At 42.8% G+C, this 25,041-nt stretch overlaps 3 protein-coding genes and 1 non-coding gene across 5 annotated transcripts; 3 read left to right on the top strand and 1 right to left on the bottom strand.

Annotated features, from left to right (window-relative positions):
• Positions 1 to 521: 521 nt before the first annotated feature.
• On the top strand, positions 522 to 2,659 carry mcat (malonyl CoA:ACP acyltransferase (mitochondrial)). The gene is made up of 5 exons (XM_044021789.1): positions 522 to 1,127; positions 1,477 to 1,564; positions 1,638 to 1,855; positions 1,961 to 2,161; positions 2,350 to 2,659. The coding sequence occupies exons 1-5, from the start codon at positions 690 to 692 to the stop codon at positions 2,560 to 2,562; spliced, it is 1,158 nt and encodes a 385-aa protein (XP_043877724.1). The 5' UTR covers positions 522 to 689; the 3' UTR covers positions 2,563 to 2,659.
• Positions 2,660 to 2,662: 3 nt separating this feature from the next.
• bik (BCL2 interacting killer) lies at positions 2,663 to 6,419 on the bottom strand. Its single transcript, XM_044021788.1, has 6 exons — positions 6,307 to 6,419; positions 6,209 to 6,237; positions 5,120 to 5,223; positions 4,668 to 4,820; positions 4,469 to 4,583; positions 2,663 to 3,206 (listed from the first exon to the last, which is right to left on the bottom strand). Exons 3-6 carry the CDS (start codon positions 5,212 to 5,214, stop codon positions 3,081 to 3,083), a joined length of 489 nt encoding a protein of 162 aa, XP_043877723.1. The 5' UTR covers positions 5,215 to 5,223; positions 6,209 to 6,237; positions 6,307 to 6,419; the 3' UTR covers positions 2,663 to 3,080.
• Positions 6,420 to 7,350: 931 nt separating this feature from the next.
• ttll1 (tubulin tyrosine ligase-like family, member 1) lies at positions 7,351 to 12,401 on the top strand. Of its 2 annotated transcripts, none has more exons than XM_044021787.1 (10): positions 7,351 to 7,471; positions 8,302 to 8,428; positions 8,670 to 8,878; positions 8,959 to 9,139; positions 9,231 to 9,368; positions 9,576 to 9,684; positions 9,787 to 9,930; positions 10,170 to 10,256; positions 10,912 to 11,075; positions 11,534 to 12,401. In XM_044021787.1, exons 2-10 carry the CDS (start codon positions 8,316 to 8,318, stop codon positions 11,661 to 11,663), a joined length of 1,275 nt encoding a protein of 424 aa, XP_043877722.1. In that variant the 5' UTR covers positions 7,351 to 7,471; positions 8,302 to 8,315; the 3' UTR covers positions 11,664 to 12,401. The 2 variants fall into 2 exon arrangements, with proteins under 2 accessions (XP_043877722.1, XP_043877721.1); XM_044021786.1 differs by having other exon boundaries at positions 11,531 to 12,401.
• Positions 11,126 to 11,212, top strand: trnay-gua. The gene is given in 2 exon segments: positions 11,126 to 11,162; positions 11,177 to 11,212. It is a non-coding gene; the product is annotated as a tRNA-Tyr (tRNA).
• Positions 12,402 to 25,041: the final 12,640 nt, after the last annotated feature.

Genomic DNA, 25,041 nt, shown 5'->3' with positions numbered 1-25,041 from the left:
CCTGAGCGGCACAACTCAACACGTGAGCATCACGCGTATAATCCATGACATAATCCATGATATAATCCAACAACACAGACGTCATTTATTACATCACAACTGGAAACAACGTCACTGCTACATTTATTAACACATTTAACATTGAGCTACAACACATGAGGAACTATTATTATAAGATTAAATAAATCAATATAGATATATATATATGTTTGTTTGTTTTGTTGCTCACAAACAAACAAACAAACAGATGTCAAATAAAAACAAAACACATAATGAGATAAATGAGGTAAAAAAGAAATAGATATCCAATTGTAAAAACTTTAAATTAAATGATTAAATGATTATTAATAATTGGTCAACTGACCATAATTGATTTACTTGTTGACTGAATTCAATATTTATTTATCTCTTCTATAAGATTATCCTAGTTTACACACACACACACACACGTAATTAAATGAATGACATCATGTGACCTGAGGATGGCGCTGTGGCATTTGTGATCCGGACCATGACCCGGAAGCAAAACAAAGTGACACCTGACTTCCAACAGCATGGTGGCGACCTACTTGCCCCGGTCTGTGTCACACCGGCTCATGTCGGCGATAAACCGGAGTTTATAGCAGATTAAGTCGCAGATTAAACCGCAGATTAAACCGCAGATTATGACGTTGTAGCGCGTGTTTACCATGTTGACGTCAGCCTCCCCCAGAGTGAACCTGCGGACTCCGCTCTCCCTGAGCAGGAGTTTGTCCTCCAGTCAGCGCCGCTCCTCGGAGTCCCCTCACCGGCCTCTGCTCGGAGCCCTCGCCGAGCCACAGCCACCGCCACCGGAGCGGGAGGACGAAGAGGAGCGGACCCGCAGACTCCGCAAGGACCCGAGCGACCGCTCCGTGTTCCTGTTCCCCGGGCAGGGCAGCCAGTTCGTGGGCATGGGTCGAGGATTGTTCAAGTATCCCAACGTGAAAGAGATGTTCGCGGTGGCGCAGAAGATTCTCGGCTACGACCTGCGGACTCTGTGTCTGCAGGGACCCGAGGAGGAGCTGGCGAGGACGGTGCACTGTCAGCCCGCCGTGTTCGTCACGTCTCTGGCTGCTGTGGAGAGACTGAGCTGCGAGAACCCGCAGGTCCGTGGAACCACGTTCAAGTCACTGAAGTTAGTTTCAGGTTGAATGTCGCTGGTTGTTGTTTTTAATATGAGAAGGAAAAACTCCGTAAATCACTTCTTCTTTTCTTGTGTATACATTTAAATAAACGAGTATGTTTCTTTATTTCTAAGCATCTTATTTTAAATGACAATTTCTTTGTATTTGAGCGTTTATTTTCATTTATAAATCCACGTAAGCACTCAAATAAACATACACATTGGAGATTATTGCTACTGATACGTGATATTGCAAAACTTAATATGGATATTCATATTAAACGTATGTTACCCAATGTAAATTGTGTTTAGCATCTGGTTTTTCTTCACAGGCCATTGAGTCGTGTGTCGGCGCTGCAGGTTTCAGTGTTGGAGAATTTGCTGCTCTGGTGTTCGCTGGTGCCATGAACTTTGCAGAGGGTAAATATGACGTGATGATGACGACGACGGCGCCCGGTGACTTCTTCATGCTGACCTCTGCTCTGTCTTCCAGCTCTGTATGCGGTGAAGGTGCGCGCTGAGGCCATGCAGAAGGCCTCCGACATGGTTCCCAGTGGGATGTTGTCGGTCGTCGGTAAATGTCAGGCTCAGTATAAAAGTGCGTGCGTACAAGCTAAAGAGCACTGCAAGAGCTTAGGGATCCAGGCGCCGGTTTGCTCCGTGGCTAACTTCCTGTTTCCTGATGGCAGGGTCATCGCAGGTCACCGGCAGGTATGGATGATCAAAATGTGTGTTAAGGTTTCTTTGTCGCGTTATCAGAGCTGCATCATGTTGTTTGTGCGATATCTCTGTAATCCAAGCGCCGTTCTCTTCCAGGCTCTGGACTTCCTCCAGCAGAACTCGAGACGTCTCCAGTTCACCAGAGTCAAACCTCTTCCTGTCAGCGGAGCCTTTCACACGGAGCTGATGGCGTCAGCCACTCAGCCCCTGAGAGACGTCCTCAGACAGGTGGAGGTCAGTCACACCCCGTACCTCACCCCGTACCTCACCCTGGACCTCTCACCTGTACCTCACCCAGTACCTCACCCCGTACCTCACCTGTACCTCTCACCTGTACCTCACACGTACCTCTCACCTGTACCTCACCCCTTCCCCGAGCAGATTGAACAGTTTAGATTTAAAATAATGTGCATAAAATGAAGTTTCTATTCATTTACGTCTTGACGCAAAATGCAAACTGTCTTACAATGACTCTTGACGCACAGAGTCACGTCCGCATACAGCTGGTGAAGCAGCTGGTGTCGCCGGTGAAGTGGGAGCAGACGCTGCACGAGATCTACGAGAGAGCGCAGGGCGAGAAGTTCCCTCACACCTACGAGGTCGGCCCGGGAAAGCAGCTCGGTGCCACGCTTCAGCGGTGCAACATGAAGGCCTTCAAAACATACACACCGGTGCAAGTCAGCGCTTCTGAAGACTAATAATGCACATGTGTGGACTCTGAGCAGCTCAACCTGCACCTTTGTAGGATTACAATGGTTTTTTTTTTGTTTTTTTAAATAAATACGACCGCAAACACTCTGTCATTATGAACTTTATTTTGCATCTTGTGAAAAGCAGAAAGTCCAGCTCCCTTTTATTTTATATTAAACCAGGGTACATATCATCATCTGTAAAAAAACAAAAACAAAACACGCCTCTTAAACCAGTAAGAAACTAATGTTGATACAAAAGACTGCAGGCCAGCGACAGTCCAGTCGTCGGGTCGTCGACGTGTCAGTGCTACAGTGTTCCCGGTTATGTTGCCTCAGAACTGAGCTCACAGTCTTCTGCGTCAGCTTCAATACCACCCGTTAATATAGTATAAAAAGAGAAGTCAAGGTAAACAGCAGAAGCAAATCAATTAACAATCATTTTCACTCATTTGCAAACATTTTTTTTGTCAAATTAAAAAAAAGAAGAAGAAGAAGAAGAAGAAGAAGAAGTGCTTAAAGACTCTTTAGTCTCTCCAGTCCGTCCACATGGTGCTGACGAGGGTCAGCGCAGCCACCAGAGCCACCAGAGCCACAGTCACCGCCGCTCCTCTGCTCCCGTCACTGCGGGTTACTGCGTTCATGCTGGAAACCTGTGAAGTGAAGTGTCATCAGTCACATGTTCAGTGTCTGCTCATCAACGAGGAAAGAAAACACAGCTGCAAATGCTAACGTTAGCTAGAAACATTAACGTTTGTGTGTTGTGCTCTGATATAAACTGCAAATGTTAGCATGGTTAGCTCCCCACCTGAAATACAAAAAGAAAGGGTGTATTAGCTAATTTACCGTATAGCTACATTAGCTACAAACAAGTGTATGTGTCTAATGTTAGCTGCAAATGTTAGCATGGTTAGCTCCTCACTTTAAATACAAAAAGAAAGGGCGTATTAGCTAATTTACTGTATAGCTAAATTAGCTAGAAACAAGTGTATGTGTCTAATGTTAGCTGCACATGTTAGCATGGTTAGCTCCCCACCTTAAATACAAAAAGAAAGGGTGTATTAGCTAATTTACTGTATAGCTAAATTAGCTAGAAACATTAAAGTGTATGAGTCTTGCTCTAATGTTAGCTGCAAATGTTAGCATGGTTAGCGCCCCACTTTAAATACAAAAGAAAGGGTGTATTAGCTAATTTACCATGTAGCTAAATTAGCTACAAACATTAACGTTTGTGTGTTGTGCTCTGATATAAACTGCAAATGTTAGCATGGTTAGCTCCCCACCTTAAATACAAAAAGAAAGGGTGTATTAGCTAATTTACCGTGTAGCGAAATTAGCTAGAAACAAGTGTATGTGTCTAATGTTAGCTGCACATGTTAGCATGGTTAGCTCACCACCTCACATCCAAAAAGATGGGGGTGTTAGCTAATGTCACATGTAGCTGAATTGGCAATTGGAAATATTAAAGTTAGTGTGCTGTGCTCTAATGTTAGCTGCAAACATTAGCATGTGTGGTTAGCTCACCACCGTATGAGCTAAATTAGCTGATAAATCTTTGCTGTCTACATTAAAACACTTTCATTTAAACCCTTCCAGGTCTTTCTTGAGGATTCTAATCTAAATGTAGCCAAACAACAACTCACCTCATGTAATGAAACTTGAAAACAAATCATATAAGTCATGACACTAAGCTAAATGACATGATATTTGATGAGTGTTGAAAATGTGTCTGAATTGTGTGCATTATTTCATTATGCTTTGTTTCAGAATAACAGTTATTAGATCATGTGTTTGACTGTGTTGTCTGAACAGCACAATGATGAATGCTTTTTTTGGTCTTGTTTCAAAAGTGAAGGATTGAATCTGATAATCTGAACAAACAAAGGCGGGTTTCCAAATAACTCGTTATTGTTACCCAAGCAGTCCAGGCCTCGGCTCTGCGGACACCGTGCCCAGGCACAGAGGTCACGACCCAGGCCTTCACTGCAGCAGAGAGACCCTGGAGGCCCCACAACTGGTTGTGAATGTCCCTGCAACAGAGCAACACCAGGTTACAGCCATGAAGATCTGATGAGTGAATGGAGAGCTACTAGTTTATTAGGGGTTTTTTGTACCGATACATGGTCCTGGTCAGGACCTGTGCAGGTCGCAGCACGTGCAGAGGAGTTGGTAGCCGGTCTGGTCGTCTGCTGGTCCACTCCCGGTCCAGCTGGTCTCCAATCGCAGCCAGTTGACGAGCAACAGCACGAGCAGTCCTGTCACTGATTCTAGATCAGGAACAAGCAGAAATCCATGTATGGACATTACATTGGAGACGGGTGCAAGATTGGCATAGGAGAAGATATTTGTAATGAATATTTGAAAATCATACTACATACTGTACTTACTAGAAAATGCTCGGGCTGCTTAGATTTCTTACAAATGTTTTTTATTTTATTTTATTTTTATTTACACCACTTGTTCCAGTTTATTCATTTAAGGAAATGTGGGTTTACACAAAATAAATGATCCATTATTATCATCAGTCACACACACACCTGTGAGGAGAGAAAGGCGTCTACTGTACCTGTGGTTAATATCAAACATGGTGCCAGTGTCCACCTCACCAGGTCCAGCCTGGAGAGAGACCACACCACTCTCACGCCTTGTTTGTTCCACCATCTTTGTTTACTGCCAGAGAAGAGCCAGTATTATGCAAATGTCAGAGAAATGTCATGAAACGTGCCACGGCGCCATGGTTTGAGAGTGTTTGTGCTCTGTCTTTGCTCCACTCCTAACGTTCATTAACAGGCTGTGTAAATAGTGGCTCACGTTACCAGGATAGGCGGCGGGTGTGTTACTGCGGGGAGAATCCAGGTGAAAACAGGCTCTCCTAGGTTTCAACACATGACATCATCTGCTGGATTACGTCCAGCCGTTGTCGTCCACTTACTACTGTGTTCTTCAAGTGTGTCTCACTCCCCAGCTGGATGTGATATTTATGACTAGCTGGACACTGTAGCTTTATTGCACATGTCCGTGTGACTTGTTATTTTGTGTCTCTGCACATGGACGCACACCTGCTCTACCTGTTCCTGTTGTGCCTAAATGCAAATGTTCATTTCCATAACTCAAATCAACCAAACTGCCTCTTTTGTCTCTAACCTGAGAAAAAAAAAAAGAAGTGTGTCTGCCTGCTTCCAAATAATCTGTACATTATTAGAATTATTATATATATATATATATATATGTATGGAGAGAGAGAGAGAGAGAGTATATATATATGTATGTATATATATATATATACTCTATATCATACAATTTCCTAAACGTGTGTATTTTGACACATCCTAATGCTAATCCTAATCCTAATGGTAATTTAACATCAAAACATATGGTTGACAAACATCTGGATGTATAATCCCACACAGAATAGTGATTCTGAATCATGTCATTAAAATACAGTTGTTTGCCATATTGTCACAACAAAGAGATGAAGAGAAAAGTCAAAGCAAACAAAGGTGGCCGCCCAGATCACATGACTTATTTCATAACTCATTTCAACTTTACAAACCATGTCACATTCATATCACACACTGATATTCATCGAGTATGAAAATGTCAGCTGACAGTCAACATGAACTGTGTGCTCAACAAAAAACAAAGTCAATCCTACCTTTTGTGTCGATTAAAGTGGACGCCGCCCTGTAATAAATATAAAAACATGTTACTGTTAAATAATAAACATAGATCATTCTTTTCTCCAGTACTTACAGCAGCGTCCTTTAATCTCGGTGCTCTCAGGTCAACTGCCGCAAATGTGTTTGGCCACGCCTTTTACCTGCAGCTCCTAACATCAGGTGACGACAGACACTGATGTGACTACACATCAGAACACAGGACACATGTTTTTTAAAGAAATGAATCACAAGCCAGTGGATTATTTATCTGGGGGAGTTTTAAGTAAAACAACAACTCCATCTATACAGGAAGTACACTGTACCTAATGTAAATGTAAATTCCACAAACTGTCCAACACTGACCACTGCTGGTGATACGTGGTAATGTCACCTTGGACTTTGTTTTTACTTTAGAAAATGAAAATGAAATTCCCTTGTTTTAGCAGTAAAATGAAAACAGAAGTTATTTTGTGAACCTGTTCATACAGACACAGTTTGAATCTCTCTAAATGTGCTTTGTTTTTTGTTCATTTAATAAAAGATGTATTGTGGATTCATGCAGTTTCCTATGAAAACAAAGACCTTTACTTTGAAATACTGTGAAAAACAATGCAAGATCGATCCCAACGACAACACTGACCCCTGCTGGTGTTGTGTGTTAATGACATCAGTGCGTCCTCGGTTGCTAAGTAATTTTCCCAGACAGACCAAACCCTTAACGGTGCCGTTTCATTTCGTGCCATTTTAAGACCCAGTCCACAGACTTAAATGAAACGCCAGGTTAGTTGTTGTTGTTGATGTTGTTGTTGTTGTTGTTGTTGTTGTTGTTAGATAACGACAAAGACTTTGATTTTGTACTGAACAGTCTCTTGTTTTCGTCGCTGTCGCGGTGACTCTCGGTCTTTCGATACATCGTCGCGCTGTAACTGTTCTTTTAGCTCGCTAGCGAAAAATAAAAAAACGCTAGCATGGGGGGCGTGGGGTGTTAGCAGTGATGCTAACACACTGTGCTGCCGCGGTGAGTGTGTGTGTGTGTGTGTGTGCGTGCGTGCGGTGTGTTGAGATTACTGCATCACTGGGTGACGATAATCCGGCCTCTTCTGCAGCAGCAGCATCATCATCATCATCAGCAGCAGCAACAGCAGCAGCATCATCATCATTAGCAGCAGCAGCATCAGCAGCAGCTCCCTGCTAACAGCTGAGCTCAGCCCGGCTAACTGGCGCCGATGACTGGCTCTTTCACCGACATCGATTTCCAGGTAGAAGCTCCACCGCAAATATGACCGTTCTCACTGTTCTGTGTGTTCTCACTGTTCTGTGTGTTCTCACTGTTCTGTGTGTTGTCACTGTTCTGTGTGTTGTCACTGTTCTGTGTGTTCTCAGTGTGTGTTCTCAGTGTGTTCTGAGTGTGTGTTCTCAGATAGTTAAAGTGTGTATTAAAGGTAGAGTGTGTAAAGACTTTAGCACGTTGCAGGTGAACATTAATCCCTCACTACACTGATGAAGAACTCAAAACAGATGTATGTAGTTTGTCCACCGTGGGCTACTGTAACAACGTAGTGGTCCAAAATGGTGGCCTCTGTGGAGCTGACTCCTGATGATGTTAAATGTTCATTCTGAGATACTTGTAATGAAGTATTCATTAAAGTCATACATTTTCAGACAAGTTATTAAATGTTGAAAAGTCTAGAGCTGGAACAATTAGTCCGTTCATCCATTATTAATGTTTTGATCATCGATGAATCACTTTGAAGCTTTTTTCTTTTCTAAAAACAAGATTTCTGAGTGTTTTAGCTTCTTAAATGAGAACGTGTTCTAGTTTATTTGTTCCATAAAACAAAGAACTCCTTTTGGTTTGTGGACAAAACATAGACATTTGAGAACATCATCATGTCCAGGTTTAACAAACACTGATGAACCCATTTATGACATTTTTTATGGAGCAAACGATCACTCGAGAAAGTAATGGACTGATTACTGGATGATGCAGATAACGGTTGGTTGCAGCTCTGCAGCAGTCGTCATATAAACAGTCCTGATGTGTTTATATCCGTGTCTGCTGTTTTACCTGTGCAACGCTTTCCCGCAGTGGGAGGAGGCGCCATGGCCGGAAAGGTGAAGTGGGTGACAGACATTGAAAAATCAGTGCTGATCAACAACTTTGAAAAGAGAGATTGGATTCAAGTCTCAGAAAATGAGGACTGGAACTTTTACTGGTAGGATTTCCATGCATGAAAACAGCATTTTGATGATTTTCATATGTAGAAATGAAAAGACAATTTGAACCAAATGTGAGTGGTTTGTCTTTCTCAAACTGGACAATCGTCAGATGATAATGAAGCAGGAGAGAGTAAACACATAAGGCAGTGGAGGGAAGTCGCTGGTGTGATGTTCCACATGTGTATAATGTCTAATGTTATTATAGTGTATAACAGAATGAACAACATAAACCTGCAGGATGAGCATCCAGACCATCAGGAACGTCTTCAGCGTGGACACGGGCTACCGCCTGTCAGATGACCAGATGGTGAACCACTTCCCAAACCACTATGAGCTGACCAGGAAGGACCTGATGATCAAGAACATCAAACGCTACCGCAAGGAGTTGGAGAAGGAGAGCAGCCCGCTGGCAGAGAAGGACGACAACGGCAAATACATTTATCTGGGTATCTATCGGAAGGATTGTGGCGTTACAGCAGCTGCACATTCGCACACGTTTCACTTTTCATTCCCGTGTTCTGTGCAGATTTTGTCCCTGTGACCTTCATGCTTCCGGCCGATTATAATTTGTTTGTGGAGGAGTTTCGTAAGAATCCGTCCAGCACCTGGATCATGAAGCCGTGCGGGAAGGCCCAGGGCAAAGGCATCTTCCTCATCAACAAACTGTCACAGATCAAGAAGTGGTCCAGAGACAGCCGCACCTCCACGTACGTCAACAAAGACTCACTCAAACATTCCTCAGCTGAAGAAGAAACATTGACGTTTGTTCATTGTCGGTGTCTTACCTTCTGACCCCAGGTTTATGGCGGCCTCTAGTGGTAAAGAAGCGTATGTGATCTCTCTGTACATCGACAATCCTCTGCTGATAGGAGGGAAAAAGTTTGACTTGCGTCTGTACGTTTTGGTGACCACCTATCGGCCTCTGAAGTGCTATATGTAAGCCCCGCCTCCTATTGTTCAGTTTCAGAATTTCATAATATCTGCATTTAATCATGTATACATCATGTGTGCCCTATAATTCAGCAGTAGTGAACGTGTGTGTGTATATATACAGTATATAGTGAGTTTCTGTGTGCGTGTGTGTGTGTGTGTGTGTGTGTCGGTGTGTGTGTGTGTGTGTGTGTGTGGCGTTCTAACTGTCAGGTACAAGCTGGGCTTCTGTCGCTTCTGCACAGTGAAGTACACGCCCAGCACAAGTGAACTGGATAACATGTTTGTACACCTCACTAATGTGGCCATCCAAAAACATGGTGTAAGTGCTTCATCCTCTATCAGTGTTTAGTACAAATCAAGTAGGTTATATATTTATATCTCATACAAGTATTCAAACACATTCAAATGTCTTTTAACGCAGGACGACTACAACCACGTTCACGGAGGCAAGTGGACGGTCAGTAACCTGCGTTTGTACCTGGAGAGCACCAGAGGGAAGGAGGTGACCGGCCGACTGTTCGACCAGATCCACTGGATCGTGGTGCAGTCGCTGAAAGCTGTGGCTGTGAGTGTGTGTGTGTGTGTGTGTGTGTGAGACGGTTTCCTCTCACAGGCTGACATTTATTATTATTATTATTATTGTTATTCTTGTTGTTATTAGTAGTTACACACTACACTGTGCTAATCGTTCCATTTTTACTCTCACTGCTCACATCCTTCCTTCCTCTCTCTCTCTCTCACTCACTCACTCACTCACTCACTCACTCACTCACTCACTCTGTGTCTGTGTGTTATTGCCCTCAGCCCGTGATGAACAACGATAAGCACTGTTTTGAATGTTACGGGTATGACATCATCATCGATGACAAGCTGAAGCCATGGCTCATCGAGGTGAGCGCACGCACACACACACACACACACACACACACACACACACACACACACACACAGAGGCCCGCCTCTGCTGTATAAACATGTTTTTTCTTGCTCATAAAAGCAGCTGTTGCATATTTCACCAGGATACCTGACGTGCTTTCACTGTGACTTTTCTTTAAATGCCCCGGGGGTTGATCTTTGTGTGTGTGTGTGTGTGTGTGTGTGTGTGTGTGTGTGTGTGTGTGTGTGTGTGTGTGTGTGTGTGTGTGTGTGCCGAGCATGTTCAGCCTGTGTAACGTTGCCTCAGTGTTTTCTAATGTTACGGCTAACACCCCTGATGATGATGATGATGATGATGATGATGATGATGTTATTGTTGTTCATGTAAAGCACAGAGAGGTGGGCCGTACCTTTGATTCCAGCCTTTCTAACCAAAGTGCTCAAATATCAGCAGCTGAAGCAGACCATCTCTCACTTTTATATGTGGTCGTCTGGGGGGGGTTGTGGGGGGGCCTTCTGACGCCCGGCGTCTCTAAAAGAAGAGCTAAACACTATCAGCTATTACTGGAGGAGCCGATGTTTTCTGTCTGCCTCATATTTGACCTGTAGGTCGTCATGTATGTAACTGTGTTCATGTGTTCACTGTGTGTAAACGTCTGCGCTCCTCAAGGTCAACGCCTCTCCCTCGCTGACCTCCAGCACGGCCAATGACCGCATTCTGAAGTACAACCTCATCAATGACACCCTCAACATCGTCACACCTAACGGGGAAATCCCAGACTGCCGCTGGAACCGCAGCCCGCCTCGTGAAGCTCTGGGCAACTATCAGGTTCTGTGAGTGTCTCACAAACACACACACACACACACAGTGAACAGGTGTCACCCCTTCGATAGCTCAGTTGGTAGAGCGGAGGACTGTAGTGGCTGCGTCAGTGATCCTTAGGTCGCTGGTTCAAATCCGGCTCGAAGGAGCAGTTTTTAGACGCTGAACATTGTGAAATCACACAGTTTTAGCTGAGTCGTGCTGTGAGCAGCTGATGTCTTCTTCATGATATGAGATGCTGTGAATGTGTGTGCGACTGTAGAGTGAGTCAAGTGGAGAGTTGAATTAGGAGGGTTACTCATCTTGATCCACACGTTTGAATGAGTGAGTGATTACAGTGAAATCATATTAACCCTCTGAGCTGTGATTACTCTGACGTCCTCAGTCCTTTGAGCCAAAGGTAAAGTTTAAGGTACAGTGTCGAACAACAACAAAAGCGACGCGTTGAACTCTTTCTCTGTGTCAGCAGGTACGATGAGGAGCAGGCACAGAGCGAGAACGCCGAGCGTGACCTGCGGAGTCGCTCGGGTCAGTCGCTGGGGTCAAAGGGCACCAAGGGGAGTGCAGGAGTTCGCGTCTCTGCCGCCACCTGGAAGTGAGGTGATATTATTCAACGTACAACGTAACAGGGTCCAACAGAGCGGCTGTGTCTGTCCATGTTTCACTGACTGAGGCACACGGGGCAGAGAGTTCAAAGGTCAGAGCCAAATCACGCTTTCTTCTAAACCCCCGCGGCAACAGTTTTTAATCCAGACCAAACCCTTTAAACCAAAACCTGCTACCAGATCTGAAAAGACCCGGACAGAGGACAGCGACAGTTTGAGCTGCACGTGGCAACAAAAAAGATGATTAACCACATGAACTATGCACGATGACATTCACTGGACTCAAAGATATGACGTTTGAAGAAATGTGTTCTTCATGAACATTCATCACTTTATTTACATGACCCGTTTCCCATGATGCATTTTGAGTTGCACTGCTGACGTCACCACAGCTTCACTGCTTCACAACTGAAATACTGAATATCTGCATTGAGCATTGAGTCTAAATCAGAATATTCTAACACATTCAGACTGTTCTTAGGTCGGTTTAAGTCACTGATTCAGTCATTAATAATAATAATAATAATAATAATAATAATAATAATGATCATTCATGTTAAATCTTCATTGTCATTGTGTTTAATATCTGTAACAAAAACCTTTTGATTAAAATGGTTTTATATAAGGATTTGTTGCCTTACTATATGACTTTTATGTGATCTCATTTCAATGTTACAAAACAAACAAACATATGAAATGATTTGGTGATTAAATGCTGCTTTTGTATGATGAGTATGATTGTTTTGCCATTTATTGAACAGTTTTTTTTAATCATTTTCTAACGTTTGTCTGTGTGACACTCTTTATTTGAAATAAAAGATCCGTCCACGGCTCAACTGCTTTGTTTATTTAGTTCAGTGAGAGCAAGTGATAAAGATCATTACAGCTGTCTGACATAATGCTGCTTTATATAGATCCGTGGTCATGTGGTCAAGAACTGGTTATTGTTTATAAGTATATCTGCATTATTATTCTTATTCTTATTATTATTATTATTGTTGTTATTATTGTTACCAGTTGTATGAACCTCTCCCTGCACGTTTGCTTTTTAACATGAATACGATGGATTTGTGAACACAGAGTATTCATTTGAAAACATTAATCAAAGTCGTACTTTATTTATCCTTCATACATCAAACCAAAATATCATTTTCAAACTGTGTTTTTACCTCTTGTTTCTTATTAATGCTTCGTTTAGCAATAGCACGCATGCTGTTTGAATCTGTTTGTGTGCAAACCAACAACATGCAAACCATACGTGAAGGTACACGCACACACACACACGCACACACTCACTCTCACACACACGCACACACACACACACACACACACACACACACACACACACACACACACACACAAACACACACACACACACACACACACACACACACACACACACACACACACACACACACGTGTGTTTATGGAAATCTTGCTTTGACTTCCAGTGTCAGCGACCTCTGCTGGACAGAAGTGGACAGAAGTGCAGCTGTGACGTCAGACAGGCGAGTCGCTCCACAGTTTGTAAAGCTGAACACTCTTCACTGACGGAAGTAGATCAGAAACCTGTTTGTATCAAAATAAAAGCCTGTGACTTTTGTTTGACAGTTTGTTTTTGTTCAGGTGAAACTCATACTGCTCACAGAATAAATTAAATTGAGTTTGAGTCACTGTGCATACTTTAACTGTAACTGTGGTAGAATTCAATTTAAGAACTTAAATGTATAAAATATGTATGTAAAAAATAATAGCAATAAAAATGCTATTTCTTGTTTACACTTTAGAATAACATGTCATCTAATGTAGTTATGGATATGCTGATACTTATCCGCTTTTGATGATTATTATAAATGATATAATGTCCATAGAAAATACCGCTATTCTCTTTTTGGTACAAATCACACGTGTATGTGATGTAATTTTCTTCATGCAATTAGGACGCTGTTTATTTCCATTTCACTGCCAGTTTTAATTGACATTAAAGTATTATATTTATAGTACAGTGTATTGTTGGTTTTATATATTGAATGAGCACCAAAACACAACCTTCTTCGCCCGTTGTCTTATTTTGAAAGTCTTGGCCGGATGTGCTGCGCCGCTCTGACTGCAGCTGCGCGCGTGTGTGTGTGTGTGTGTGTGTGAGTGTGAGAGAGTGTGTGTCAGTCGATCCATGGCGCCGCTGCTGAGCGGAAAAACCTCCGAAAACATTTGTAAAGTGGCACCGAGAAGACTTTTTATTCACTAGTTCAACACAAACCGCGTGGAGCAACAAAGTCACTTGAGGTGAGTTTACGCTGTGCTTTTAATTCGTACGTTTAGTAACTTTTTTTGCCTTCTTTGCTATCATTACAGCTAAGAGCTAACGTTAAAGTTCACTCACTTCCCAGTGGAGGGAGGTTGATTCTGTCAGATTCTGGCTGTGAAATACGGTTTAATCTGTGGTTTCACATGTGTACAACGATATAAACGTGCAGTTAATCCTTTCTAATCGCTGCCTGTATGTGAAACACGCTGTTTAAACGGTGTATTAGCATCATCTGGTCGTCGTTTTTACCCTTTAACTTGTTATAAATGTTGCTCATTTATGTTAATGAGCGTAAAACTGCTTCTTTAAAGTCGACGTATGACGTTTAGTTTGCTCCCAGTTGTGTAGTTTTTGTGTGTTTTTGCCCGGATTCACGGGAGTGTGAAAGGGTGGGGCAGCTTTCACAAGTCAAGATAACGCTGTGGTCCATCATCATGTTCTGTCGTCCTGCACTAACGTATTCAAAATGAAAACAACGCACTGTTGTTATTCACGCAAAGCCAAAGCTCAGCCGTGTCTTTCCATGCACATTTAACCCGGGTTTGACTCGGGTTTGACTCGGGTTAGGCGGTGGAAACACGCACTCACTCACTCACTCACTCACTCACAGAGTGTGATTCTGCTTTTATTCAAGGACAATTTGTTATGATTCAATTAGAAGAAGCCAAATGTCTCATTGCTTACTTTCAGATAGATCATTTTAATAAGGAAGACGTTTGTGTTTGCACATGCACAGTAAACTAACTTTTTTACATTTGGTACATGTAAAGTAAATTCTGTCTGACACACTAAAGTCCATCATGTCAATAATAAAACGGCAGTTCAGAGAGTTTTATCGAAGTCTTTGTGCGTAAAACACAAACAAATGATTGTCATGTGACTTCTGATTAAGCCTCATCAGCTCCACACCACTGATTGTGATGCATTCCATTTACATTGGAAGATGGAACTTGGAGTGACGTCACCTCCGAGTTGATTGCGTTCCAGTTGAAAAGTTGACACCTTTCCATTGTTATCTGTAAAGGTTTTGTCTCCCTGGTGATATAGTGAGTGACTGAAGGCTGTTGATCACGTGAGAACGTGGGGAACAGAGAACCTGGCCCGTCTCTAGTACTCATGATATTGTAATGAATCAGTGGAAGCGATCAGTCATGGGTCAGTGACACAGAGGTGCTTTTACATCCACGAGATCGTAGGTGTGCTCTGCTGTGGCGTCAGGACGAGGCAGTCGTCAAAGTCATGGTTTCCTTCTGTGTAAACGCTAAGTTAAAGTTAGAATTGTACTCCAAATGAGGTTACTGTGCAGCGAGAGGGATCTCTCTCTGTGTGTGTGTGTGTGTGTGCATGTGTGCGTGTGTGTGTGTGCGGGTCCTGTAGCCTTGGTGAGTCCTGTTGGTATAAATAGGCATTAAAGAGATATTCCACAAGTGTGGTTCTACAGCTGACTGCCCTGTGCACGCACATGGACGCCAGGAGGGGCAGAACCTGACTGTTGTGTCAGCTGTAAACTAAAGTTTGTAAATTGCACCAAAACCCACTGAGAAAATCAGTGTTGTATTACTGCTGCCTTCTTTGCTATGATTGTGTCACTTTGGTAAATGTGAACAAAAGAAAACACACTGGAAGTGACCGATGGAAGCAGCGGCGTAGGAACAACTCTATGATCTACTTTGGTGTGGGAGAGTGAAAGTGAAAACATGCTTCAAACAAACATGTTCTTAAGTTATTGTAGAATGAAGCAGGTGTAGATGTTATGAGTTATGAGAAGTTCCTGCTGGCAGCCATGTTGTCAGTGACCGTGTCAGCGTGTCCAGATCCAATGCTGGCTCCGCCTCATTCAACCACACTTCAAAAAGATGATATTGAAATTGCAGCCATGATCTCCCCAGGCAGACTGTTCCCTGCAAAGGCTCTGTGAACTGTATGTCTTTATTTAGCCTGTGAACGGATCTGTAATGAGGTGTTGGAGGATCTCGGGGAGTGGTTCAGGACAATAAAAGTTATGTTCAATAACCAGGGGCTTTAAAAGACATTGATGACATTGTAAAGATGATGATGACGACCATCAATCAAAAAACAATCAGTAGATAAACTGATAATAAAGAATGTTTTTTGTCAATAAAGTTAAAAAAGCCTGAGGCCGCAGTGAATTTGTGCTGCGTACAGAACACAACTTTAAAGGTCAACACATGTTCAGTGATGGACTGGCTGTGCGGGACGTTCCTGAAGGTTCTGCCGCTCTAAATGCATCACATGAGTGTTTGTCGGTGCAGTGAGGATCTCCCCCTCCCCTGTCACGTAACACTGAATTTCCCTCCATTATGTTTCCAGTGGAAAATGCCTGAAAGTGTGGACACATGCCATTGTCATTGTCCTGTGTTTGTGCATTCAGCTCTGCTATGAACGCTGGACTGTTGCAGGGACTGTTGTCATTCTGTCAGATCTGCAGTCAGATGCAGCTGCAGAGGTAAAGTCAAGGTCATGGCCTGCAGTGTCCATGGAAACTTGTGACCTTCAAGGAACGATTGCGTTTGTTTCAGTCTTCAGGATTTAGCCACGTCCTGCTGTGAAATTGCAATATTGAAGGGATGGAATGAGCTCAGCTGCACTTCCCTCCTGTGAGACATTGCAGGCATTTAATGCCACAAAAGAAGGAAATGGAAACTTCACCCGTGGTTGGATAAGCACTTTTTTATTTGGCTGAACTTTAGCGTATGTTTTCAGCTCTGCTCTTATGTAATCATTCTTATGTGTGTGTTCTCGTGTCATCGTGGAGGCACCTACTGTGGCGGGAGCCCACACTGAGGTGGTTTTATGTGTCTCTATGTCCTTCCGTTTGTCTGTCAGTGGACAGATAACGTCACCATAGTAGCATCAGTCACACAACTCAACAGGTGTAATCATTTGATTACTTTGCACTTAATGGTGAAAATAGAGTTTCAGAGCAAGAGTTCAGTAGCAACTCTTTTACAACAATATCTATAACATCACATATCATCTTGAAATGGTAAACAGATCCTCGATGAGTGGATTAGCTGTTGTTTGGTCCGTTTGGTCACTTGGGTTTCTCACTTGCACTGACCATTAGGTGGAGAAGTCTGGGAGGTCTCATTATTTAGCAGGAAGTAGAACATAGTAGAACTGCACTTGTTTCCTGTTTTCACAGAGGCAGCGTGACTTGTTGAATTTGAGTGATGATCTCAGCGCGGTGATAAGATTTGTGATCAGTGATTCTCCTGATTGACTCAACTCTAAACAGTGTCATTCTTCACCTGTGAGAGGTCAGCTGCTGCTTCTGCTGCTGGTTTACATTGTTTTTACCCTCCTACATAAACACGTGTGTGTGTGTATGTGTGTAAATGTGTGGTGTGTGTGTGCGCGTGTGTGCGCGGTGTGCATGTGTGTGTGCGCGCGTGTGTGTCGCGGTGCAGGTGGTTTGTGTGGAAACTCAATGAAATCTTTACAGTTAGTCGCCTCTTTTTTGCATTAGTGGCAGATGACTGATGTGAGGGCCACACTCACAGATATTAACCTGAGGAAATGTGTTTTCTGTCACAGGAACCAGGAAGTTCTTTCTTCCTGGTTCAGTGCTGTCATGTGTGTTTAAAAAGTAGTGTCTGCTTTAGCAGCAGTAAAGCAGTAATGCTACTGTCCCAGTGAAGGTGCAGTCTGAATATGTTCGGGTTTCTTTTCCGGGTGGAAATCACCAGCGACACCACCATACGATATTATCACAATATTGCAAAGTATTGAGTATTTGCCAAATCGTATATTGGCGAAACAGCTGCAGTGAGAGTGAGCACCTTAGCGCCACATAGTGGACCGAAACGTCAACTGATTATTTTTTTTTATGCTACTCCACAAAAAGTTTAATGTTTATTCATCAAACAAAAGAAATTCTCTCTAAAGGTATAACATAATGAAATATTGTGATATTTGACTGAATGGATTTTTCTTTGCTCCATGTAGCAAATAATCATTCAAATAGATTAAACTTGAGCAAAACCTTTGAGAACATCGTCAATTGGAGGTGTGGCAAAAATACTGCCCGACATTTTTGAAGATAAAATAATCCTTCTTATATCTAATGTCTTCAGCTGTAAAGGTCACTCGGATCTTGTCTGTTGCTGTGACTCAGCTCCAGGGTTTGTTCATGTGCTTTTAATATCACACATGGTCTCATGGTCTCACCCTTTCCTTTTTTTTGCTGTTGCTGTCTCACTCGCTGCGTCTCCTCCTCTCTTTAGCCGGCGGCAGCTGCTGCTGCAGCTCAGCAGCAGCTGACAGTTGTTCGCCCTCCTTTCTACGTTGAAAACCGCAGAATCAGACCCATGTGTCCCAGTTTGGATTCAAATGTGCACTTGTTTTAGACGAGAAGTCACAGTATGGGGGTGGAGTGGCTCAGTGGTTAAGACCCTACCTTGTGTACCAAAGACATCATGGTCGCAAGTTCGATTCCACCCCTGGCTAATTGTACTTGATTCCATTGTAAGTCGCTTTGGATAAAAGTGTCTGCTAAATGACATGTAATGTAATGTAATGTAATGTAAAGTATTATGGAAGTGAAGTTTGATGCCACTGAGGAATGCATCGCTCACTCGTATCTCCACACTTTTCTCAGCAGACAAATTCCAGCATACTCTGTACATTGTCTTATCAGCTGTCACTGGATATCATTGTTATGCTAGATTACGTAATCTCTAAACCTATAATCTGGAGAAGCCCATGTTTTTACAACCTTGATGATGAAATAACAGCCCTTGTTGTGTCATTGTTGGTCACTTGTTGTTTAGACAAAGTCAAATGAGTGTTGAGTGTTTTCTTTCTCCTGGTTCCCGTGTGTTTTTGTGTCGCCGCGCACATTGTGTTGGATTTTCCAGCGTTCTCCCACTGAGCGACGGAGCGAGTGGACTTCAGACCTCAGCTTAGTCAACAGCATTGTTTACAGTTCTGGGTCAAGCCTCGGTTCCCCCTCCTCGTGTCCTCCAGCGCCAAGGGTGTGCTGCTGTTTGTTCCTGTTTGCTCACCATTACATTAGACTGAGGACAGAGCTTTTGTGCTGAAGGAATGAACATTGTTGTAGTGTGAAGACATGCAAGGTCATTTTCTATTCATGTGCTTGTTTTCCTTTGAAATCATTATTCGTAAACGCTTGATTTAGGTCAAAGGACAAGTCGAGTACCTTCATACGGAGTTTCAATATAAAATTCAGTAAAGTCAGGTTACGTTTGTCACATTCAGGAAGGTGTAAATTTGCAGAAATTGAATATTCTACCCATGAGTACGTGTCTATGAGTGAATGACTGTCACCGCCTTAGATGAAGGGCATGCTTTACGGAAGTCGCCATCTTAAGGTGACTTGAGGTTTCTACAGCAGCCTGCACGGATCAACCAGACCATTCACACACAACAAGCCACTGTAGTTCCCTGACCATGTGGCTGAGTCCACTGACCTGATCTCCTTGGGCAGGTCATTCTCAGCTGAGCAACTAGAACGGCTGAACGTCCTCACTAGAGCTTCTGGCTCTAAAAGGTCACATATGTATCCAGTGTTTTGGACAGAGATCACATAGATGCAGATCCTAAATCAGTGAACCTAACGATGAGGCCATGTGATACTCACGACTGGTATTGGTCCAACACTTCAGGAAAGAACTACTCACAGACGTCACAGACGTACTTAATACTTACTGTAAAAGTGTGTGTTTCTAAACCTAGTTAAGAGTCATAATCGTGTCCACATCGTCATCAGCACCATAGCTTTTCACACTATGTTGTGTAACTGTGTCGGTCTCAGTTCTTCCTCCTCGTGGGTCAAAGGAGGAACCTGAGTTTCTTCTGTCAGAGCCGTGTTTCCATGTGTCTGCAGTAGTGATCGGTGACAGCTGCTGATCTAAATAAAAATGACGAGGAATCCATTAATGAAGCGGTAACAATTTTGATGAATCGTTTTTTATAATTACTGCAGGTTTGGTGATTTTTCTGCTTCTTAAATGTTTCTTTGCACCTCATAACAAAGAAATCTTTTAAACTGAACTCATTTTGAGAGCATCATCCTTTAGAAGATCAACATTTTCTGACAAATAACTGTCAATATATATTTTGATGATTATTCGATTATAAAATAATAATTAATTGTAGCCCTAGAAATGATCACTAACATAACAAATATATATATACTAATAGTTGTAATACGTTCCATGGAAAAACAAACGAGACAAGTATCAGTTTCACAGTTGAATGTTCCAAAGAGCTTTGTGTAACTTCAGACGTGATGAGTGGTTTCCCCCTCTCTTCCTCAGATGTCCTGTTTTCATCTGGTATCTTGATTAAATATTTAGTTTACAGCTTCCGTCATAAACTACGTATGATAATGTGGTTTCCTCTGGAAATATGTCACACAACAAATACAGTTAAAGAGAGGAGTGTTCGTTTGCCCTCCTCGGCCTTGTGGTGACCACAATACTGCCCTCTGTCCCAAATTCTGCCCTGGAGAGCACATTCAACACACACACACACACACAGATTCATGCAACGAGCCATAAAAATACTCTGCACTGATTTCCATTCGTTTGAACAGATTTAACAAAATGGGGGCAGCTGATGTCAGATAATTGATAATTAAATAATAAGTTATATTCACTTAGTCACCAGTAAAGAACTTGCTTTGTCTACAGTCTGCAATGCAGTGTAATTACATACAGTATGTTCACTTAAAGCTGCTCTTCAACACAGTTGAATCAACATTTATGGACCAAAAAAACTCAACAACACATTCATCCATTGTGAAGATAATGTTTTTACGACATTCTAGGTCTGATGATGAACACTGCGGAGAGAGAGAGAGAGAGAGAGAGGGAGAGAGAGACAGAGCAGGGGGAGAGAGAGAAGAGGCTCCAGTCTGATTTTTGAAAGGGAGCAGAGAGGAAGAGTTTCCACTTGATCTGTGATTTCAGTTTCTTGCTCCAGTGATTGACTCTCACGCCAACCAATCAATGATCAGCATATGTGGAGGGTGCATATGTTATCCCTGCTCTACAGCATCGTGTTGTGTTTGGTTTTCCATCGTCAATATATTGTTATATTGTATGTGTCCAGGGATGTAGTGGAGTAGAAACACAATAGCCATATTCTCTGCTTTTCAGCCCTAAACACTGATTAATATCTGCTCACAAGGGCAGACATAAATCTTTAAGACAAAAGTCTTAATAAGTCCCCCTGAGATATAGCATGTCGTTAGAAGTAGATTACCACACATAATAAAGTGTTTTGCAGGATTATTTTATCCCAACAACACCACTGTGAGCACATTGATAACGACAATAAAAAAAACAAAACAATGAAGTGCTGACTTTTTTTAAATGTACCACTACATCGCTGTAGAGTCTCTCTCTGTGTGTTGTCTGTGTCCATGCGGCGCTGTGTGTTATGACATGCACAGATGTAGCATGCGGGGCGAGAAGCGCTGGTGGCCCCCCTCTCTAAACTCTTCTTCTCCACGTAGCTGAAGGAGTATGAGCGCAGCAAACAGTCCAGCAGTACTGACACTGCAGAGTGGACTGATGGAAGTGCACCCAATCTAAACCAGTCCTCGAACTGCAACGTAAGTACACCACCACCACCACCACCACCCCCGTCACCTGACATCCCAAAAAAACCCTCAGGTGTCCCCCCTTTACTCTACCTCTCGTAACGCTCTCACCTCAACCAATCTCACCTTTGAGTTTGATTTTTGTCTTTCAGCTGAGGAGGTTGTGAAGGAGGGTATTGTTGTTTTGATTTGTGTGTGTGTGCACAGTATGAGGGTAAATTCAAGTGTAAAGCAAATACAGAGATTCTCTTCTTCACACATTATATACGTTTGACAGTGGTGGCTGAAAACTTGCTCTCTAGTCTTCTTTTTTGGACATGTCTAAAAATATGACTCCAAACCCCCCACTCAGAGTGGTGTATCAGCAGTTCGCTCGTGAATAACGCCACCTGCTCCTGCACTACTCGATGTGAAAACGCACGCAGAAGAGCTGTCGGTGTATTCAAAATTTCATAAAAGACGAGGAAATGAAGTAGAGGTGAAGAGCAGACTCCTGCTGTGAGGCTGCAGGTGCTGCTGAGGAGGGAGGAGGAGGAGGAGGAGAGAGAGGTTGGAGGACTGTCGTAACACCAGTTCTGTGTTTGCGTATGATATGTAGTTAAGCTGCCTCCCAAAATGGTGAAAATGTAGCTTCTTTAGACACTTGTTGACCAGGAAGTTGAATACATTCATATTCTTTGCTCATGGCTCGATGTCTTGTACATTTAAACAGTTCACATGCCAACGCATGAATCTTTTTGACTCCTGTCTTGCCTTTTCTCTCCTCCCTTTCTCTCCTTCTCTCTTTGGTCTTTATTTATGGGCCAAACTACAACAGATCCACCTTGGTCTCTGTACTGTACATTTTCTCCACCGTGTCGTGTGCATTGTGAACTGCAGGTGCTCCCTCTTTAGTTATCAGGTTAATACTTTCAAAATGTGCTTCAACAAAGTCATAATTGGCTGTTGTGGTGTCTAAATAATGGGCTGATGGAATTTTAGATCGGGTCCGTTTCCATTCATCGTTTTAGAGACAAAAATGTGTTGATTTTTGAAGAGCCTCCAAATCTCTACAGTCACCGTTAAACGAGTCAAGACCTTTGAGCTTATTTCATAGTGTGAAGCTGATTCTGTTACACAGATTCTGTGAGATGTGGAGCTGGAGCTCAGACAATCATTTGACACCAGTCATTTCATTTTGCTTTCTTTTTTTCCCCTTTTTTTCGGCTCAGTCGGTACAGATTCAGGTCTTAATAAATAATATATATAAATATGTGTGTGTATATATATATATATATATATATATATATGTATATATATATATATGTATATATATATATATGTATATATATACATACATATATACATACATATAGCACTTTTCTAGTCTTGATGACGATGTAAAGCTGCTTTACACGTACAGTCTTTTTGAGCATATCACTATCGACATGGTTTCAGCACAGCCGACAGGAGGCAACTCCCTCTACCCCTGAGCCGTGGGCAGAGGGGCTTTTGATCAGTTCTGCACAGAGTTGCATCATAGGGGAAAAGCATTCAGTCATACAGTTTCAAACACTGACCCACTTTTCACGGGAAATGAGTTCATCAAAACACAGAAATTGCAAACACACTCAGAAAATAAAGGACTGCACATGTATCGTTGCTATGTTCCTATGTTGCAATGTGCTACTTATTTCCAGCTACACACTATTTTCCTTTTAGTTTCCGTTGCCTTTACTCCCAAACTCGCTTTAGTTTGCACTGGAATGCAAGTTAAAGTGAATGGAAAGTTGACCCGACAGTCTCTAGACAGATGTGCTTCAATCCTGTCAAGGATAAAATTGATTGATGGGGGAGGGGGGAAGGGGCCAGTGTTAGAGACGGGGCAGAGTATAAAGTGTCACTGATGGAGTATTGTGTTGAGGAACACACAGAGTGGCTCTGGAGGCTGCGATTCACTGCTCGCTCTGGAGGCAGAAAGGAAATAAGGGAGATGAAGTAGAGGATAAGACTTTGCACTTACCCCAGGGCCAGAAAAGGAGAGTGTCTCATCTTGACCCGTGTTCCAAAATTGGCCACTGCAGGAAATCTTTCTAGTCTGCAGGGGCCCCTATTGGTGTCACGCACTGCCCCTCTCTACAGAAGTGAATTGAATTAGGTCATTCCCAAATTCAAATAGTAACAGTTTTGTGTCTGTGTGCGACCTCCTTTTATAAGCAGACATATGAATACATATGTGCAGCTGACATGCCTGCCATATACAATTCTGTGGCTGCTCTGTGCCCTTTTTTTTTCTCTCTCTTTCTTTTCGGATGCTGTCTTTCTGAAGTCTGTCTTCCTCTGGCGATCGGGGCCCACATTCCAGAGCTGGCCATTAATGATGTTGGGGCCAAGACGGGGTCACAGGGGCTCAAATGCTGGGATTGTTCTCCGCGCACAACACGCCTTTTCTCTGCTGGCTGGGCGACGCGGCTCTCCAAAATAGTCCTTCATTCCTCTGAGCAACAAACCGCCGCTCTATCTTGCCCGCATGTGCACAGGAGCACAGGGGTTATTCTGGATCTTGCGTATGCACGAGAAAGGAACTGGCGCGTTATGGATTTGTTGCACCCCTTTCTTGCCTAACCTGTTGCGTGTTGAAACAAAGGAAGTGATTCCCCGCTGGTTAAACTGAGGCGGTAAGTTCAGCTTCCACTTCTGTGGCACAGGAGTTGGTGTGTTCACCACAAGAATTTTGGTTTATAGTTGTTGTTGTTGTTGTTTTTTTTTTAAGTTTAAGTGCATCTCTCAAGTTGTTGGGAACAATCCTTAAAGTCGTCTGTGTAGTGAAATGGTAATTATGGTGTTGGAATTGTTTTATTGACCATGTTTTTGATGATAGCCTTTCAGCTCCGTGAGATTCATGGCCTCGTATGTTTGGGTCCTTCCTGTGTGTCTCCGTCGCCCTGTTTATGTGGTCATTCGCTGGGATATCGTTCCGCGCGGTCGAGTTAGAACTATAAAGTCATTGTCACCTCCTGAACATCTTCTGTGCCTCTTTCTTTCCATTACACGCTGAATAGAATAAATTATTGGCTTTAACTATAAAATGTCCAAGTCAGCCGTGTTGTCCTCCTGTAGTGCTTTTTAAAATTCACAAAAAGAAGTTGTTGACTGTCACTTTTTTTTACGACTCCTCTTGGACACAGATTTGTCGTTGCCCTTCATTCTTTGAAGCTAATAGACTCAAATATCCAGAGAAAATGAAATGAAATGAAAGGAAATGCCGCAGCAGGCACAGTTGTGTGGTTCACTTGAGGGAATTTTTTCAGGGAAAAATGAGCAGAGGGAAAGTGCACTTATGGATTTTCAGAGGCCCGTTCTGCACATTGTCAGACTCCACATGAATAGATCTACCCTACAACAGCTCAGGGCCGGGGGGTTTAAAAGTTGCACGTATAGAACAAGACTTGCACGATGCCAAGCTCAATAATCAATGTGCATCAATTAGTCCG

Source organism: Solea senegalensis, linkage group LG3, assembly GCF_019176455.1.
Source record: "Solea senegalensis isolate Sse05_10M linkage group LG3, IFAPA_SoseM_1, whole genome shotgun sequence".
NCBI classification, from domain to species: Eukaryota; Metazoa; Chordata; class Actinopteri; order Pleuronectiformes; family Soleidae; genus Solea; species Solea senegalensis.
Note: the sequence above shows the minus strand (reverse complement) of the source record. Positions and strands in the feature narration are given on the sequence as shown.

Bases quoted from the DNA above. Each gene is read 5' to 3' on its own strand.
- mcat (XM_044021789.1), top strand. From the start codon at position 690: ATGTTGACGTCAGCCTCCCCCAGAGTGAACCTGCGGACTCCGCTCTCC. The intron at 1,565-1,637 runs GTAAATATGACG...TCTGTCTTCCAG, and splicing joins TGCCATGAACTTTGCAGAGG to CTCTGTATGCGGTGAAGGTG. The intron at 2,162-2,349 runs GTACCTCACCCC...CTTGACGCACAG, and splicing joins TCTCACCTGTACCTCACCCA to AGTCACGTCCGCATACAGCT.
- bik (XM_044021788.1), bottom strand. From the start codon at position 5,214: ATGGTGGAACAAACAAGGCGTGAGAGTGGTGTGGTCTCTCTCCAGGCT. The intron at 4,821-5,119 runs GTACAGTAGACG...TTCCTGATCTAG, and splicing joins ATGTTTGATATTAACCACAG to AATCAGTGACAGGACTGCTC. The intron at 4,584-4,667 runs GTACAAAAAACC...GCTCTGTTGCAG, and splicing joins CTGACCAGGACCATGTATCG to GGACATTCACAACCAGTTGT.
- ttll1 (XM_044021786.1), top strand. From the start codon at position 8,316: ATGGCCGGAAAGGTGAAGTGGGTGACAGACATTGAAAAATCAGTGCTG. The intron at 10,257-10,911 runs GTGAGCGCACGC...GCGCTCCTCAAG, and splicing joins TGAAGCCATGGCTCATCGAG to GTCAACGCCTCTCCCTCGCT. The intron at 11,076-11,530 runs GTGAGTGTCTCA...TCTCTGTGTCAG, and splicing joins CTGGGCAACTATCAGGTTCT to CAGGTACGATGAGGAGCAGG.